At 41.0% G+C, this 18,790-nt stretch overlaps 1 protein-coding gene across 3 annotated transcripts in view; it reads left to right on the top strand.

Annotated features, from left to right (window-relative positions):
• The first annotated feature begins 5,538 nt into the window (after window positions 1-5,538).
• The window catches only part of EPAS1 (endothelial PAS domain protein 1), a 58,467-nt gene continuing 45,215 nt past the window's right edge, over window positions 5,539-18,790 (top strand). For all 3 annotated transcript variants that reach the window (XM_025204594.1, XM_025204552.1, XM_025204516.1), the window contains exon 1: window positions 5,539-5,743. In XM_025204594.1, the coding sequence (XP_025060379.1) occupies window positions 5,695-5,743 (49 nt within the window). In that variant the 5' untranslated portion in view covers window positions 5,539-5,694. The remainder of the gene's footprint in view (window positions 5,744-18,790) is intronic.

Genomic DNA, 18,790 nt, shown 5'->3' with positions numbered 1-18,790 from the left:
TTAACAATCTTTTGTGGGGAATCATGAGCTATACTTATATTCTGTGTTCTGAAACATGACTTTTCCATTTCCTATGGCTCATGTACATATATAGTTATCATTTCTAAAACACCCTTGAAGTAGTCTGGGTAAATCTTTGCTGGGAAGTGGAACTTTTTTCCCCATTCTGAACTTACCTCCCTACACACAGCTGCATGGATCCCAAAAAGAGACTGAGGTGTGGTGAGGGAGCTGCCAGGCCAGTTTCCGAACTGGGTCATTTTGTTGCTTTCTACAGAGATTTTTAGCTTCAGCATTCCTTTCTCATTGTTTTATAAGGAAGAATCAGCTTGGAATTGCAGCATAGATGTGTGGGTGGGAAAATAAACATCTTCAAGGTGCCGAGTTCCTGCAACTCCCTGGAACGAGGAACTCGCAGAAGGCACTCAGCACCCTGTAGTCCCCATGTGTGTATTAGTGGTTATGTTATGGGGACCCTCATTTTCCTTTTAAAGCCTCATAGTTTTGGGTAAACTAAACCCAGGCTTTTGCTTGTACTTTCTGCAAGGGATGAAATACATTTGTGCCATATAGCTCTTTCTTCTTTTTCTCTCTTTCATTTCATTTCATTTCTTTTCTTTTCTCTATTTTGCTTGCCACAAAAGTGGATGGATTAATATGTGTTGAAAGGGAGTGATTCATAAGTTTGTGAAGTCCTTTGCTAAGTCCTGCTTTCTCCTTAATCTTTACTATTCCTAAAATGAGGTATGGATAAGATTCAGCATAAGTATTGATTGCATCATGAGTTTTGAACATGCCAGTTGAATAGTTTCAGCCAAATTTGGAAAATGGTAGGTGAACTGCCACTCCTGTGCAGTCAATAGGTGTAACTATAGGCAGATTTGACCTTCCAGTTGCAGGTGAAAATACTGTATTTTACTGTGCAAACTATTCTATAAGTAATTTGAAAACTACGTATTGGCAATTTTTTGAAGATTCATTATGGCAGTGAGAGATAGTGTTCAAAATAAAGTACTTGTTTTGGGATGCATATAAACAGAGGGGTAGGTGGACGCTTTTTGTATTGCTGGCCTTCTCTAGGGGTACTGGAGATGGCTGGCATTGTACCAGCCTATGTCTGCATGTCTGGCTGCAGTCATGAAGCAGCTTGAGCATGCTGTGTTAGGGGATATAAAGAAGAAAATTGTTATGCAGGAAGTAACACGGGGAGAAGAATTTTGAGCCAACATTCAGATTATTTGTTTATTTATTTAATATAATGGCTAAACAAATTCATTCTTTGAAAGGCGAGAGACTGCTTTTGTTTGTAGTTCTGTGTGAAGACAAAAAGCCTGGTGTGCAGTATGTCATAATCTTTACAAATTCTCTATGGAAAAAGTAATAATAAGTAGTGTGATCAGAAACATCATAGTGGGGAGTGTTTGTAATTCACTTTGAAATGAGGGTTCTCTGCAGATAGCATTAGTTTTTAGAAATCTTGAGCAACCATGGTTATTGAATTCAGCTCGCCTCATTAGTCACACTTCTAGAACATATTTACTGAGGTTGACAAAGATAAGTGTTTTTCATTGTGGTTGAAATAGCATCATGAACTTACTACTCTTACACAACTCATTTTTGATTTGCAGATTGCAGCATGGAAATGTCTGGTCCTGTGTTGCCCCTAAAGTTTAGTTATTTTAAAGAGAGGCGATATAATGGGAGTAGGAGAACTTGTTTTGTCCAAGTTAGAACCAACCTGAAAATTGTATGCTCTAGATTTAGAACAAAGCTGAGACATTGGTGGGTCAAATTACATTTTCCAAGATGCAGTTGGAAATTCTCATAAATATTTCTTCATGAGATTTTTTTGTTTGTTTTTATTTCTAATCTTTATTTCATGGGTAGACCTAGAAACAAGGCAGGAATTGTTCCCAGACATGAATATTAGTAGGCTCAGCACAGGTTTTTATTTAGAACAGAAGAAAGGAAGTTTTAAAAATAATGGCGTAAATACAGACTTGGTAGTCCAAGTACAGACAGTCAAAAAGCCCAAGGTTGAATTGATTCAGTCTTTGCAGGTTAGGATAAGATGCAGAGATTAAACTGAAAAACAACTGGACACATGTTTACTTTTGATTACGAAAATGCAGCCACGTGTCTGCGGTGGCTCAGGCCAGAAGCTGGGGGGCAGTAGAGCATGACTGTCTGTCACGTAGCCAGCATGGGCTGTGTACTTGCTTCCTCTTCCTGCTGCCCCCGAGGTCTGTGGGATTTGCAGTCCAGAATCACAGCAGCAGGACTCTGCAGGGTTGCTCTTCACTTCCTCTTCCTGCTTCTTGCTTCCGGGTGCCTCTGGGATTTGTAGTCCACAGTCACAGCCAGCAGTAAGTTTAGCAGCAGGGCAGCTCTGTCCTTGGGGGAAGGTGGGTTTAACCTCCCTGTCTGGTCCCAGACCCCAGCCAGGAAGGGGTCTGAGACAGAAGTTTCATAAATTGGTTTGACCCAAATCAGTTAAGTCTGATACTACATTCAACTAGGTTTATCCTAAACCAGTTTCAGCCATTTTGAAACTGGTTTATGTGCACTGAGCTTCTGCTCTGTTACAGGTTTAGATCAGTTTCTGATCACTTAAAACAGTTTACGTGTAACTTCTATTCCTAGCCTTAGAGCACAGAGATCTGTGGCAGGAGGTTGCTTACGTAGCAAACATGCTCACAAACTGTGACAGAATATGTGACTCTCTTTACCTGCAGATATTTTGATTCTTTCTTATAGTCAGTAGATCACTGTTAAACAGCCAAATTTCCATGAATTGAAAATTGCAGTGAAACAAAGAATAACAACAAAAAATGGGTTTTTCTGTAAGAATCTAATCCTTTGAACTCTTATTCTTGTGCAAATTTTTACTCATTTTAGCAGCCCTATTGAAATAACTATCAACTTTCTATCCAATTGTTATTAATACAACGTTGCATACTTGTAAAAAAAATACCCATAAAATGAGCAAGCAAAAACAAACCTTCTAGCAGTATAGCAGAATGGTCTCAGGGCTTTGGAGATGTCTTAATCACTGAGGGCCCCTACTCTGGTAGCATATCCATCAAAACAATCTCACCCATTTATGCCAGACACATACTACTATTGAAATTATTAGGATTATGTATGTATCTAAAGATAGGCATGTGCTTATTTACTGTCTTTCTAAATGCAGGTTCTGCTGACCTGTTTTGAACACACCTTCACTGCCAACTAACCATTCTCAGACCTCTATAAAGACAAGCACCTAAACATAATTTCCTACAGTAAACAAGTACGCTGCTTGGCAAAGCCGCAAACACCTACCAAACCCTCCTATTCAAAATAAGCTAATGTGTAATAAATTGGTCTCTTCTATTCTGTATAGATCCTGGTAGTGCGCTCGTCAGCATAGCATCTGGGCAAGTTCCAGGAGTGCAAGAAGTAACATGAGTAACATTAGTCACATGTTATTTGTTTGCTTATCTTTTTCCCCTGGGGAGAATAGTGTGCAATGAGTGCACTGTTTTGGTAGATTATTTGTGTTTTGTTTTGTTGGGTTTTTTTGGTTGGTGGTTTGTTTGTTTTTATATATATGTTGCTATGTATTTATATTAGAGAAGGCAAGACCACAAATATCTTCACTCATAGAAGGCCACACAAATGGAGAGCTTGCTTTAGTGAAACTAGAAATAAGATGCATGAAACAAATCAGATTTTCTCAAACTGAGAGGGTCATTTCTTCTAGCTCATATTATCCAAAATATACCATTAAATGACAACTCTATTATCATTGTCTGACAAGAAGAAGGAGCAACAGATTATGCAATGGCCACACCTACATGAGATGCTGACTGTGCACTCGTTACTGCGGAGTCATTTAGTGCTTGTATAAACAAGTTACTGTGCAGTAGTGTTGCCAAACAGCTTTTTCCTATCACACGACGATACTGCGCAGTAGTCACAGGCTCTGTAGGTAAAATGACTGGCCAAGTGGCAGATCCTTGAGGTACCTTTGTTGAAGTCAGTGGAGTTGTACCAATTATTGAGCTGATGATTTTTAACCTTATTTTTTTAAGAAGGAGGAAGCATACTCTGCACCCTGAGATATAATTGCATTTTATAAACTATTGTGGAGGAATCAGTGAAATTTTCTCTCAGCAAACCACCCCTCCACAATTGTGTGGCAAACACAGCTTTTGTGTTCCTTGTGTTCCTTTTGTGTTTAAATTTAGCATTGTGCCCCCTGGTGGATTAATTTTGCGCACTCTTATAAAACGTCTTAATTAATTTCTGCTCTTTTTCTTGATATTTATAGAAGACTGGCTGTGTAGGCTGTGCAGTTTCACTGGAAAGAGAGTATCTGTTTTGATGCACGAGACATAGAGACAGATTAAATTTTACCAAGTGGCTTTATTTGATGCTACACCATTTTTTTCCCCATTTCACAGTCAACGTTTTTTCTGTTAAAATTTCTTCTTTTTCTGTGTGGCAGCATCAGTTTTAGAACCAGAGCATTTGTGTAGCTTCATTGCCTATTACTTTTATTTTAATCAAGTAATGGCCTCTGCAAATTATTATATTTAGCAGTAGAGCGACACGTTCTGAAATTGCTCTGACTTTAACAGTGTGCTGAGTCTGCACTCGATATTCAGGTCTACAGACAAACTGAAAATATCTGAATTTAGCTTTGTTAAAAATCAAAACAATTTTTGAAATCTTTTTGAAACATTTTATTGAAAGATAAACAATGGAAGTGCCTGTGATCTTCTGTATTTAATAAAACAGCCACCCAAGGCCAACTCTTGCTCCCATTGAAGTCTATAGGAATCTTCAACTTTTTTACTGTGGTGTCTTTTTCCTTGGCTTTTTGTAAGGAATCAAAGTGACATCACATCCTGTGACAGTGGCAACACGTAGTGGGTGCATGGGGGTACATGTGCACCCCCTGGAGCACCGGTGCTCCCCCTGACTGGTTGCATTCACCGCTTAGGCAGTGGGCAGGAGGGGGGGCAGACGGGGGCAGGCAGGGAGGGTGCCCCCCCTACAAGTGCTGGCTGGGGAGTGGAGCGCCAGAAGTGGCCACAGCGATCATCCGTCTTGTGATCAGCCGTGTGGGACCCCCCCCATCAGTGAGATTGGTCGTGGATCACTGACTGGTTGCTGGGGGGGAGGTGGGGGCAGCACGTGCCTCCCCCCAACTAAGGCGGCACCAATCACCCATGTCCTCTGAAATCATTTACTGGTAAGCCAAATGGAGAACTTGGGAGTGTTGGTTGTAGTCATGTTGGTCTAAGGACATAGGAAAACAAGGTTCTTTGGTTGGATGCGATATCTTTTATTAAATCAACTGAATAGTTGGAAAAATAGTTCTTTACAAACTTTCAGTCACAAGCACCCTTCTTCAAGCATAGGGAGAGTCTGCTGGTGTTTGTGTACCCTTTAGGGGCAAATAGAAGCTTTACTGCAGAACTGCTTCTTAAATGAGAGATATAAGATTGAATCTTTTAACATGTAACTTCTTTCTCAAGAGTTGTCTTTTTTCTCACCTACAGGAGCAGCTCAGAAAGGAGGAAGGAGAAATCAAGAGATGCAGCAAGGTGCAGAAGAAGCAAAGAAACAGAAGTATTCTATGAATTAGCTCATGAACTGCCCCTGCCGCACAATATTAGTTCACATCTGGATAAGGCATCCATAATGCGTCTGGCAATCAGTTTCTTGCGCACCCACAAACTCTTATCCTCAGGTAAGTCCTGTATAAGAAATGGGGTCAATGTAAATAGACACGAGAGTGGAAATAGCATACTTAATATCTTTTAATGCAATAACTTGAAGTAATAGTGGGATGTGCCAGAGTATGTTATGAGAACACACCTAGGTATACTGGATCATAACTCAGGGCAATATAGGAAGTTTATAGATCTTAGAAAAAATTGCACAGTTTTTATCGTCGTCAAAAGAATTATTGAACCTAAATTCGGTATAATTTTACATAGGGTAAGAAATACCTCTTAAAATGGTTAATTAAACTCAAATATTTTATATTTCAATATTTTAATCATAATTAAAATGTCTACATTATAAACTGCAGACAATTTCTGTGTTGAGAAGTCAATCTTCATTTGGCATGGAAAGAAAGTTTGCATAAGTGCATTTAGAAGTTTGCTCTGAAACTATGATTGTCCAAAAGCTTTGTTATAGGATTAATTGTATTACACACTGATTATAGTTGGCAAGTAGGATAATATTCAGGTGGACTTTATGCATGGTATGTTAAAATTCCCAAGGCCACAATTTTAATTCTGTTTAAAATAGAAACTATGTACTTAGTTCATATTGGAGCCATGTGAAAGTTCACATACATAGTGTGTTGGATTTCTTAGCCTGTGTAAACTATGGTAACATTTTGGAAATGTTATAATCTTCACCAGAATTTCTAAAAGTGTACTGCTCAGGGCTGTCAGAGCAGCTCTAGAAATTTATGATGCCAGCAATGTACAAAGTGAATGAAAGCAAATATAAGAGCAGTTTTCATTCTTCTTTATTCTGATTTGTGGCAGAGGCTACTCCATACATTTAGCATTATGAAACAAAACATTAAAGATGTGAAATGGTTTCACTTCTTGTTTGGAGGCAGGACAGTTTGAATATTACATTTAGTGGGATGTGAAGAAGGAACTATAACACTTGAAATCAAGGTTACTTATTTCTTTGGACTAAACAATTGTAGAACTGCATGAATAACTTAACAATTGATCTGAATCTTTACATATTTTCTATAATTATCAGATCTTGCAGGTCACAAGTCTTGAACTTTTTGTGATGACTTCCAAAGCACTTAAAATCCAAGGGTACATACAGAAGTTACATTTAGATAGACCTAACTACAATTAGGTTGATCTAAATGCCTAATTGTACAAGTTTCCATGGATGTTAAAAAATGCCAAAAATAGCTGGCCTGATCTAAGTTAGTTCACCTACAGAGGTGAACTAACTTAGATTGGGAACAGATTACCGCAATCTACCAAACACTTATATACATTTAGACTGAAGCCCAGAGGCTGCATTCTTTCTACCCCTGTGATGCCACTCCTTGACAGACAGTGTCCCCCTGTGGGAAAACTAATTTCTTTTACCCTAAAGATAACCATTCAGATAACATTATAAGGGTGTTTTTGGAAGTTACAATGAACTATTTTCCAGTTTTTTTTCTCATCATCACAAAAAGATACTTGGTACACCTGGCAATTAATAAGGCAAAGAACTCTTTTAAAAATGACTTAAGTCTAATTTCACGGTTGGCAAAGACATCAGAGAATACCATATTTCTTCTAGTGTCTTTATAGACATTAGCTAGAAGTTTTTTTGACTGTTATGAAAACTAATATAGGCATGATTTGTCTGTAATGTTGAATCCAAATTTGAAAAGGAGGTGGCAAATACATATTAGTTAATTTGTATTGGAAAACCATCCAGCAACTAAATGCACCTGCCAATGGCACATTAGTTACTAGTGGAACAACCTATATGTTAATATTCCGACTTCTTATTTTTCAAACCAGCTATAAATTTAACATTAAACCCAACAACAACTATTACATTTTTAATTTTTACTGTATGAAGTGCATTTTTAGACATTAAATGTATGCAGAATTGTCAAATAATTTCTTAATGCATTCATTTTTGGGTACCCAACTTGAGAAAACTTAAAGGGGCTAATTTGTAGAAAGGACTGATAATCTGCCCTCCAAGAATCAGAACCCATTAAGACACCTTAAACTGGACACAAAAATCAGTGGTCATATCTAAAAATCTAGGCCCTTTGCTGTGGTATTTTCAGTGAGTGCACCTATACAAGATGCCCACTGTGCGGTAACCTGATACAACTGCACAGTAGTATCATGTGGTAAAAACTGTGCTGAGATGTTACTATGCAGTAGCATTATGGTACTGTGCAGTAGCATCACTTAAAAGGTGTTTGCTGGTGCTACTGCACAGTAACTTCGGTTACTGCACTTTTATTTTGTACTTGTATTATGTATTATGAAGATGTGCCCAATATAAATGTATTTAGTCTGCTCACCTAAGAGTTAACATAGCTCTGAATATTGGAAACAATTTTACAAAGATTATTTGTTTTAGAATCCAGTAGTGTTAGTGATGTTAGTACATCAGATACTTTTTAAAGTCATTTTCTACAATAAAGGAAAACTTCCTTTCTACCAATATGCTTGTCATTAAGGGTAATGGCATACTGCATTAGAGTCAATGGAAAAATGGCTCCTAAGATGAAAACTCTGACTAATATCTTAATAATGTTGATCTTCAATACATTTGCATCAATTTTTAAATTATTTCTTGACGTGAATAAGCATGTGCTTCTCCAGGTTTTTCTACAATTATGGCTTTTATAAATAAAAATGTGTATGTCACAGTATCTTATTTACTCAAATTCAAGACACCTGGAATTTTAAGACAAACCATCCCCCCAATAATTAGATTCTAGACTGGAAAATTATAACAAATTTATACATTTTACATTTCTAGAATCTGATTATTAGAGAGTTGTCTTAAATTTGTCCTTCATCCGCTGCATTGAGAAAGCAGTGGCAGGGGTGGAGTGGTTGGGAAGGGTGGGGAGGGGCAAGTGGCAAGGAGGCAAATAGTGTAGAGAGCAGGCGGAGGCCCCTTGCCTCCATGTGCCTTACTCCCCTGGTATCTGTGTCCCAGTGGCTGCCCCTCCACCACTTACACCCCTGTTTCTACCTCCCTGCCACTTGCTCCCCTAGTTACCTGGCCACATGCCATTTCCCCAGCACTCTTTGCCTCCCCTTTCATCACTGTCCCTGGCTGATATGAGCTGAAGGGGAGTCCCAGAGCTGTTCCTGTTCCACTTCTGCTCTGCACTGCAGGGACCAACTGTGTGGGGAGCCCAGGACAGCCAGGGACAACATCAGAGGCACGCAGGTTCCTCCAGGGAGCAGACACTGGAAGGAGGAACCTGCGTGTTGTTGTTGCTGTCCCTGATTGAGCTGGTCTCCCTGCAGAGCTGTACCCTACAGCTCCCAGCTGCAATGGTCTGACTCCCAACTGATGCGGTCACAGGGGAGCAACAGCCCCTGAGCTGTTCCTGAGCCATGCTGCAAGGAGAAACTATGGCTGTATGTAGGTTCATCCTTCCCTGCCTAGTTCTCCTTCGCCGCTCCCACTTGTTTCTCCACTGCTGGCTGGGAGCAGGCTGGAAGGAGAAACCTTCACACAGGAGTGGCTCTGAGGCTTCCCCATGCCTGTGTCAGCTGGGAGCCAGACTGCTCTAGCTGGTGCTGTAGGAAATGGTTGTGCAGGGAGGCTGGCTCATCCAGGGACAGCAATAGTGGTGCCCAGATTCCTCCTTCCAGCATCTGCTTCCTGCCGGTGAAGATAATGGGGTAAGGGGAGCCAAGTAGGGAGCACATGCTGGAAGGTGCAGCCTGTGTGCTGCTGACACTGCCCCTGACTGACTTTGGCTCCCTGGACCACCAGTCCACACAGCTCCCAGCTGTTCTAAGACAAGGCTTTATTTTCCCCATGTTTCATGGGAAAAAAAACCTCATCTTGGAATTGAATAAATATGATATTAGCATTTAAGAATTTACCTAAAATGATTTTTGTCGCTGTAGACAGATGGGTAACTGGTAATATGGAGCCCTTTGCTCTATAATAGTGATGTAAACCAGGTAATATTTAAACAGTTTATTTGGATCAGTTAATAAAAATGCTAAATAAGAATTAGTTTCTAATTCATGGTACTTCCTCATCCAGTTATGAATGAGTTCATTTTTGCCAGTATGCTGTCTATGAAAGTCTATTAAATTTAATAAAAAAACTATAGCTCCGATACAGCTTCTGGCTCCAGCACGGGCAGGATTACTGTTAGTCATTTAAAAGTTCTGAAAAATATATTAAGCTAAATGGAAACTGGGTTTTATGAGAGATTGGACCACATTCTGCAGTAACTTATACCCGTCTAAATTAGTAGTAATTAATAAATGTAGTTAGATGCCCAGTTCTCATTGACTATCAATGACAGCTTGCTATCCAGTTATTCCAGGCACCTTGAAAATGCCAGCCAGATTGTGAATTTGGTGAGAGTTTGAGATCCAGTTTTCTGAATCACTCAGCACTCCCAATTTCCACCAAAATTCATGGGAATTAAAGAGGTCAGCCCCTGCAAACTATTAACTGGGGAACATGTTACACATGCTGTAATGTTGAAGTGGTTTTGTTTTGGTTTGTTTAGATGCCTGTACCTTTTGCTAAAAAAACAATTAAAGCTTGAATAATAATAACAGTGCTTAAGCAGGCAATACTTTTGTACTGGGCTGCCTTTTAAAGTATTTTTCAAATTGAATTACAAGCTAGTTCCACTGACATAATGTGTGTATATAAATGCAGCAAATATTATTGTAAAGTTATAATTAATTTAAAAATAAGTGCATCCATTTAAATCTAGTTTATATAAAATGTCTAACCTAAACAATCAAGGCTGTTCCCAAAATGACGAGATAATGTCCCAGATCCACAAAGGGACGGTTGCACAGTGATGCTCATCATGGCCATGCTTACACTGTAAGTACCCAGTTCTAGAACTGCAGTTTACAATCCTGAGAAAGGTGCCTACGTTCCAAATGCCGTGACTGAGGAGCATTACATGTCTAAGAATGGGATTCACAGTGTCCACCATGCTGAGTAGGGAGTGCGGGAGAAGGGGTTTCTAACCTCACCAATAAGAAATTGACTGAAGGAAGGGTTGTGGAAGGAGTAACCTGCGTGCCTATCCCTTGCTGACCCTGGCTCCCTGGATCACTAGTCTGCACAGTTTCCAGCTGGGGTGGTTTGATACTCCATTCTAAGACGAGGCGTTCTTCCAGACTGCCTTTCTTTCAGACTTCAACATTTACCTTTAGCCTTGAATTAAGCACTTATGAGGGGTTGGTAATCACGGCCCAGAACCACCTCCTGGACTTAGGCATCTAAGCTGTTCTTGTTGGTACAGACAATTGACATACTCCTTTTTTTTTAAATATGATGGTAGGAGGGGAAGGTGGAGACAGGCCCATCTTTTAGGTAATACTGCAATAGTTTGAGCACTTGCTCAAGAAGTGAGAAATTTCAGCTTGAGGCAATTCTAACCCATACTCCCCCATATCCCAGAAGAGGCCCCTAATCAGAGATGAGGCATTCTCCATCCCTCCTGTTAAAGCTGGGCCACTGTGTAGAAAGGAGTGCAAGACTGATAGGGGCAAAGGATGAGTAAACAGGGAGCATGCCTTCCTCTGGGAAGGAGTGGTGCTGGGTTCTGGTCCCTACTTCCAGCACTGGTCACATATTTTATCCAATGATTTAAGGGGCATATGTAGGTTGAGACAATTGCTTCTTATGTAGGCTGTAGTCTTGTAAATTCTCATTTCTAAGGTCGCCTACCAGACAGTATCATCTGAAGTAATTTCTGTGCATCTAACTGAGGTATTCTAAAGGAATTAGACTACTTCTTTGATTGTTTTTCTTTTAGGGCCAAATACTGCTGTTACTATAAATCACTGGTAATTCTACTCAAGTTGACGGAAATCCTTTTGATTTAGAAACCTCATATCATCAATAGAACTTGAAATACTTCCAAAACATCTAGGTCTTACACCGCACTTTCCATTGACAGATCTTAAAGCACTTAGTAAAGGAGATCAGTATCATTAGCCACACTTTGTGTATTCTCTAACGGAGACCCAGAGAAGTTAAGTGATATTTGTCCCAGGTCCTTCATCAAGCCAAGTGCAGAACCAGAAACAGAACCAAAATTTCAGTGGTAGGACCTTGCCACCGGCTCGATGAAGCCCCTTTGAAAATCCCAATTTCTGGGCATAAGAGTACAACTCAGCTGAAGTCATTGAAGGGTCTGAGTTTGCTCCTTTGTGTCCTGTCACAATAGGAAATAGCTGGTTGCATATCTTGGAGTTCAAAAGGGTAAAAAATACCAGCTTTTGCTTTATAAAAGATGCTGCTTTTCTTAGTAATTTCCCTTTGATTTTCACAGTAGGCAATTCTGTGTGGGAACGTTGGAAAGGAAGCCTTTAACATTTAAAAATGTAGGCTGCTGGTCTGATGGCCTGATTGAGATTAGTATCAGAGGAAGTAAACTGAAACAATGGCTTTATAATATTGTTTCCAGGTTGTCCACAGAACAGAACACAATATAATCGAAACTTTAGGCAAAGTAACATTTAATTATGATTATCTTAAAAATGTTATGGGGTCTTCTAATTATGTTGCCATGATATATTTTACTATCTTTCTGTCTAATCCAATCATGGTAAAAGATGCTCTGACTAACGCTTCAAAACTAAAATAGTAAAAAAGTTTGAGGCCATTTATTTGCATTATTTGTCTTGAAGGCGTTAGAATATGCACTTTAGGGACTGGTGTTTTTTCCAATGCACAGAGAACAGCAGAGTCTATTTAGTAGGCCATGTTAAAAATCAGCTATATATGTTAATGCTTGTTGCCAGTAGCCAACTGCATACCGTGACAACTTTCACAAGAAAAGCATCATGGGGATCACTGCTTTGCACATCCAGAACTCTAATTGACGTCAGGGAGCTGTGTCTGTCAGGGCTGCATGATGTGGCCCATATTATGCCAGGCTCTTTAGTCCTGCTAATCAGGCAAAGACTATTTTGTCAGCTTTCCCTTTGCCCATTCAAGTGGGCAGACAGACACCTGGGAGACTTTTCTGTGTAGCAGTCCAGCAAAGGAAACTGTCTGGGAGTTGTTTCTGTGCAGAGACAGCAGAAGAAACAGTGAAGGAGCAGGGAAGCAGACAGGAAGTTGTTTCAGCGAAGGGAGGCTGCAAGGAAGCCAGTGTAAAGTTGTTTCAAGGGAGGGAGACAACAGAGCCGGAAAGCCCATGGGGAATGGAAGGGAAAAAATAGCTTTTCTGTATGGATTTAAGGAATAGCATACAGTGCTATATAGAGCACTGATTCGGTCATTGTTTACAACATTTAGACACTCTGCACCTAATCTGGGACCAACGTAGCCTAGAATAGTGCTTTAAAAATAATGTGTGTGTTTGTTTGCTTTATTAAATTTAAAAAGTAACTCCCTTCATTGCAGTGTGTTGAATGTTTCATTGCCTGAACTTCTCTCTTTTGAGAAGTTGCATTGGAATGTTCTGTCAGCCAATGACTGGATCCTCAGAGGCGGGGAGCGAGTCCTGAATATCTGTAGTGCACATTGATTGCCTCGGGAACTGAAGGGTGTATAGCACCTTACAGGATCAGCCCCTAAATATGAATGGATATGAATGCTTTGCAGCAAATAATGATAAAATACATGTTTTTCTAAAAGTTCAAGTCTTTAAATGAGTCTTCAAGATATTGAAAGCATACAGCAGCACTTTTCTGATGTATCTGTACTGTGCTTCTATGGTGTGCCTTCCTAATGCAGTTTGACAGAGGGAGTGCATGGATCCTTCTAAGGACTCTTTTCCCATTCCAGCCCAGATGCCATTTTTTTAAGGAAGGAGTAGTTAAAGAATTTCAGCTGCTTAGCACAATATCTAAACCGTATTTCAAATAACCTTCTGAATCCAAAGTAAGAGACCAAGCACTGAAAATTGAATCCATGTCATACCAATATAGACAACTACCAATAGACCACACGTATCCTTGATATTTCTTTGACTTTAAAATATAGCATATAAGCCAGTTACAAGGTGTCTGAAAGAGTACAGGCTTTTCCTAAAAATGGGAAAGGAGCTTTCTTACACCTGAACAGTTATTTCTTGAGCAAGAGTTTGATTTTGAGCATACAGATTTGTTCCAGAAGGTTGGATTGAAGGAAATGAGCATGCATCTACGGAAAAAGTGTTCTAAAACTTGGTAACAGTTCACATCCTGACAGCAAGAATAAATCAAAGCTTGTTTATAAGAACTATTTTTAGCTTAAAAGAAGTTTATTACAAACATTACAACAAGTATTTGCTGTAACAGCTCAAAGATGATTGATTATTTGCATTTTTCTGTGATCAAAGTAGAATTGATTGATAAGATATAGCAGACTGACATTTGTCAGACTAAGGAATATTGTCTCATGGGGCAGCATGATCCAGTGGAGAAGGCATTAGACTGGTACTGAGGGCACCCAGGTTCGGTTCCCAGGTCTTCCACATATCCGGTCCTTCATTTTAGGCAACATTTCTCTTCTCTTGCTTCTCCACTCTCCCATCTTCCATCATCTTGTCTATTTTAGATCACAAACTCTTGGGAGCATGGATTCTCTCCCATGTGTTGTCTTGCATAGAGTGGCTTCAGTCTTGTTCGGGCCTTTAAGTTTAGCCACAATACAAATAGGTTTATATTAAATTCCAGTAAATGTAATGGGTAATTTGATCTTTATTCCCAAATATTACTTAAGAAGATGCCATAACTACTAGGGCCATTTGAAGCTACGGGTGCCAATTTGATTCAGAGGAGATTTGGCCTGATTCAGCAGCCAAATCTCTGAATCGAATCGGGAGACCAATAAAAAGGTCCAAATCAATTCAAACCTCTCCAAATCTATTCGAAAAAGATTCAGATACCTTCAGAGAGATTCAGATATCTGGGCAGTCCCCCCTCACCGCCACAGGGAACTGGATCCGGATTCCGTGCTGGTAAGTAGGGGGCGGGGTGGGCAGGTGCTGGAGGAGGAGGTAGGGAACCATGGGGGGACCCCCGCCAGGCCCCATCCCCTACTTGCTCCCCCAGCTGAGCTGAGCTCCCCCCAACCCCCGCCCGCTCTCCCAGCCCCATCAATGGCTGCCCTACCCTGCCCAGTGTCCCAGCTCTTTAAAAACAAAATAAAAAAGCTCCACACTCACCGGCTGCTGCAGCAGCCATTGGGGTCTCTGGGTGCTTGTGGTAGAGCCCTTTGCACAGTGCGGGGCAGCGAGGATCGCCCCCTGCCCCCCACCTGGCAGCAGCCAGTGAGTGCGGGGCTTTAAAAAAAAAAAGGTGCTGGGATGCTGGTGCCAGATAGGGCAGCCATTGGTGGGGCTGGGAGAGTGGGCGGGAGATGGGGGCTCATGGCAGAGCCCCCAGCACAATGCAGGGCAGTGGGGATGCTGGGGCCGGATGAGGCAGCCATTGATGAGGCTGGGAGAGTGGATGGGGGATAGGGCCTGTTTGATTCGGAGACTTGGTGGTGGCCGAATCTCCGAATCAGATTCAGCCGAATCAATTCAGGACAGTGATTCAAATCACTGTCCCCCGAATCGGCCAAATCCAAATCCAAAGCAAATACTAGCCGCTTCACACACGCCTAATAACTATCCCTCAACCATTATTAAAAGGGAAAGCAAAACAAAAATGTTTGGCATATCCTCTTTGTAGAATATTTCATTCTTGTTTCAAAACAAAATTAGTTTTTTAAACACAAATTGAGTTAATCCTTTCTAAGACTTTGAGAAATCTGGACAGACCTTTCTAGGGCACTTGTGTCTTAGTAAGTGCTATTATGACTACTATAAATGTGAGTTAAAAAGTTATTCCATTCTACCTTTCTATTTTCATTTGCACCCAACTTTTAGGTGGGGATGTTATGTTATACTGTGAAGCTGAACATTTTCATACTTAAATTCCAGTTCAGTCCAAAGGTAAATTGGCCAAGAATATTTAAAGCAAAAACAAAAGAAGAGGAGCTTCTCGCAAATGCTTGCATTAAAAAATGGACTTTATCCATGTGTCTGCCAAACTGACCTTCGATAAAAGCATTTTGGATTTTTGTCATTGATTTCTAGCTTGTCTAAATGTACAAGTTAAATCACTTTATCTAGAGGTAGTGGGTATTTGTACAAAATGCTTGCATCACAGCTCCAGGCACTTTTGGTTCATGCAGTTGTCTGTGCTGAGAAAATGGTGGCAGTGCACTTTTGAACTAAAACATCTCAAAGGTAGTCGAGGCCTTGGATAAATACAGGAGTAGGCTCTGCAGGTTTTACATATCTTTGGAAACAACAGAGTATATTAGCAGGGCACCTGTCCTGGTTGCAAATTTAGAGGGGGCACCAGAATGGTGGCCCCCCAGGGTACATGCCACAGGGGTTCATGCAACCAGTGTGTTAGGGGGTTTGCAATGAAACAATAGTAGCCTAAACCTGACACAGCAGTAGCAGCCCTGAGTCAGGATGCAGCATCCTTGGCAGCAAAAACTACAGTGTGAGTCTCCAGAGTAAGGTAAAACTCTCTCAGGACCCCCTCCTCCTTTCCTGCACAGCATGCCCCTCTTGCCCAGGGCATCTAAGTAACTAGTTATGCCTCTGACCTATGGAATCCATTGACTACTGAAATTAAGACCATTTGTTTTCTTGAAGGGTTGAGCCACTCTCTTGTACTCAGATAACTCTTAAAGGTTTTGACTCTAAGGGCATGTCCCCACATCTGGAGGCATGCAGTTGCTGTGGCAAAAATAGCAGTGGCACAAATTTGTGCTGCTGCTATTTGTTGCTGTGCACTCCACCTGGAGTCCTGGGGGCCTCCTGAGGCAGCAGCAGCGCCAGTCTGGCCACTTGGAGCCTGGGCAGCAGGCAGAGTGTGGCTCTGGCCAGCCAAGCTCTGTTCCTGGTGGCATATGCTGCTGGCGCATGCACCACACCGCTTTTTTCAGTGGTGGGTTTTCTTTGACACCGGGACCTCCAGTGCTTTGAAGCGCTGCAAACCACATGTTCTTACTCGTCTGGACACGACTTAAGAATCCAACTTAGCAAAGTTAATTATGTGCTTAAAGTTAAGCATGTGCTTAAGTGTGTTATTGAGTTGGGGTCTCTGAAGTCTGATCCTGCAGCTCTTATATGAATACTCCAGTGCAGTCATTCTGTGTGCGCACGCACGCCCCCCCCCCCCCCACCCACATACAAACATGTATGGAAAAGTAAACTTAATCAAGTAAGTGTTTGCCTTTTCCCTGTGGAGACACTGAGTGTTTGGGAATACAAAAGACTTTTGAATAGGCAGGCTCCCTGTGTTTGAATGGCATGATGTTTTGCTAATGCAAATTTAATGAGTTGGGAAAAAAATGAGAAGAGAGCCTGGGGTTAAAGCTGAAGAGTCAAAAAAGTTAGGTTTGCTGTGAACACACACTGTATGGTTTGTTTTGGGTTATGGCCATGGCTCCTGCTGAGTAAACTATTTGCTTCCGGGAAAGTTAAAAACCTTGACATTCTGTTAGCAAAAGAACACTACTTGAGAAACAGAGAGTCACTTGCATTGTTTTTAACTAGGTATTATGGTCAAAGTGATTCAAATATATTACTGTTTATATTCTGTAGGGCAATACCATCCTTAGTGGAGCTCCAGTGAAGTCAGTGGAGTTATACCAAAGAGGAATTAGCCCCGCATATTCAATCTGAACCATTATGCACAAATGAAATGACCATTGTGTGTTACAGCTAAATCCTGCCCTGTAAAGGAGGACTAGGGACAGACATTACACAGAAACCAGGTTAAGTGATCAGAAACTGGTTTAAATCTATAACACAACAGATATTCAGTGCACATAAACCAGTTTGAAAATGCCTGAAACTGGTTTGAAATAAACCTGGTTGGATGTAGTATCAGACTTAACTGATTTGGGTCAAATTGCTTTATGCAATGTCTTCCTAGACCCCTTGCTGGTTTAAGATAAACCAGACACCCCCAGCATCCTGGCATGCTCTCTGGGCTGGGTGGGGCTCTCTGCTCCACGGCAGAGGTGGCCCCTCCCTTCTGCTCCCTGGCTCCAGCTCCAGCAGAGACGTGAAGGCACAGACCATCTGCCTGGCTTCTCCCTGCTAAACAGGAATTATTCTCCCCTCCCCTCTGCCTTATGCAGACACTTCAGCATAAGCTAGCAGACCACATGCTTTTTGGAGCTAATCAACAGGTAGCGTAATGTGCTTCCTTGGACAAACTGTTTAAGAAGAGCTGTTTAAAAAGAGCTCCATTAGTTAATGGAGAGAGGCTTTGTTTTCTTAGTGGGTTGATAAAAATTGAGTTGGGGTGATAAACATTCCCTGCTGGGCTGCTTAGGAGGGGGGGAGAATAATCAGGGCATCCTGTCAGGATGCCCCCCCCAGGTCAGCCCTGTGGAAGGGAGGGAGGGCTGCTCTAGTGCCTCTCAGCTTCTAGCCTGAGCCATTGCAGGCATGTGACTGCATTTCTGGAATGAAAAGGGAATGTCTATCAACCTCCAAAATGGTTCAAGCTTTGCAGGTTAGACTAACCTGCAAAGATTGAATCAATTCAGGCTCAGGCTTTTCTGAACGTCTGCCCCTAGCCAAGGAGATGGAAAATGGATGGAGGATGACTCTTCTTTGTGAATTCCCAAAGCATACAACAGCAGGGGCATACTAACTGATAAGCTCTCCAGTGAGCTCTACTTTCCTGCTGGGCATTTAGGATTCAGTGTTTTGGAACAGCAGTGTATGGCCACTGTTATTTGTAATCCCAATTTTTTAGTCCCCCTTGGGCTATTCTATCCTGGCTTTCTCCTCGTATCTTAGCCAATTCCCAGTGCATCCCTATGCTTTACCCACTGCAATTGCAGAAGCTATAAATAGAATTTACCTTATATTCTTAAATAATTTAATTTATTAGATAAAAATAAATGTAATGTTTTATCTTGGTTTCTTCCTTGTTAACATATAAAAAATAAGTGCCTTGACACCTTATAAAATAATAGCTGCTTTGTGATTCCAGAAGGTAACCAAAGTCAATGTTTTTTATAGGGACGTGAAGTAGGG

Source organism: Alligator sinensis, unplaced genomic scaffold (assembly GCF_000455745.1).
Source record: "Alligator sinensis unplaced genomic scaffold, ASM45574v1 scaffold131_1, whole genome shotgun sequence".
In the NCBI taxonomy this organism is placed as follows: Eukaryota; Metazoa; Chordata; order Crocodylia; family Alligatoridae; genus Alligator; species Alligator sinensis.
This window is presented reverse-complemented; position numbering and strand designations above follow the sequence as displayed.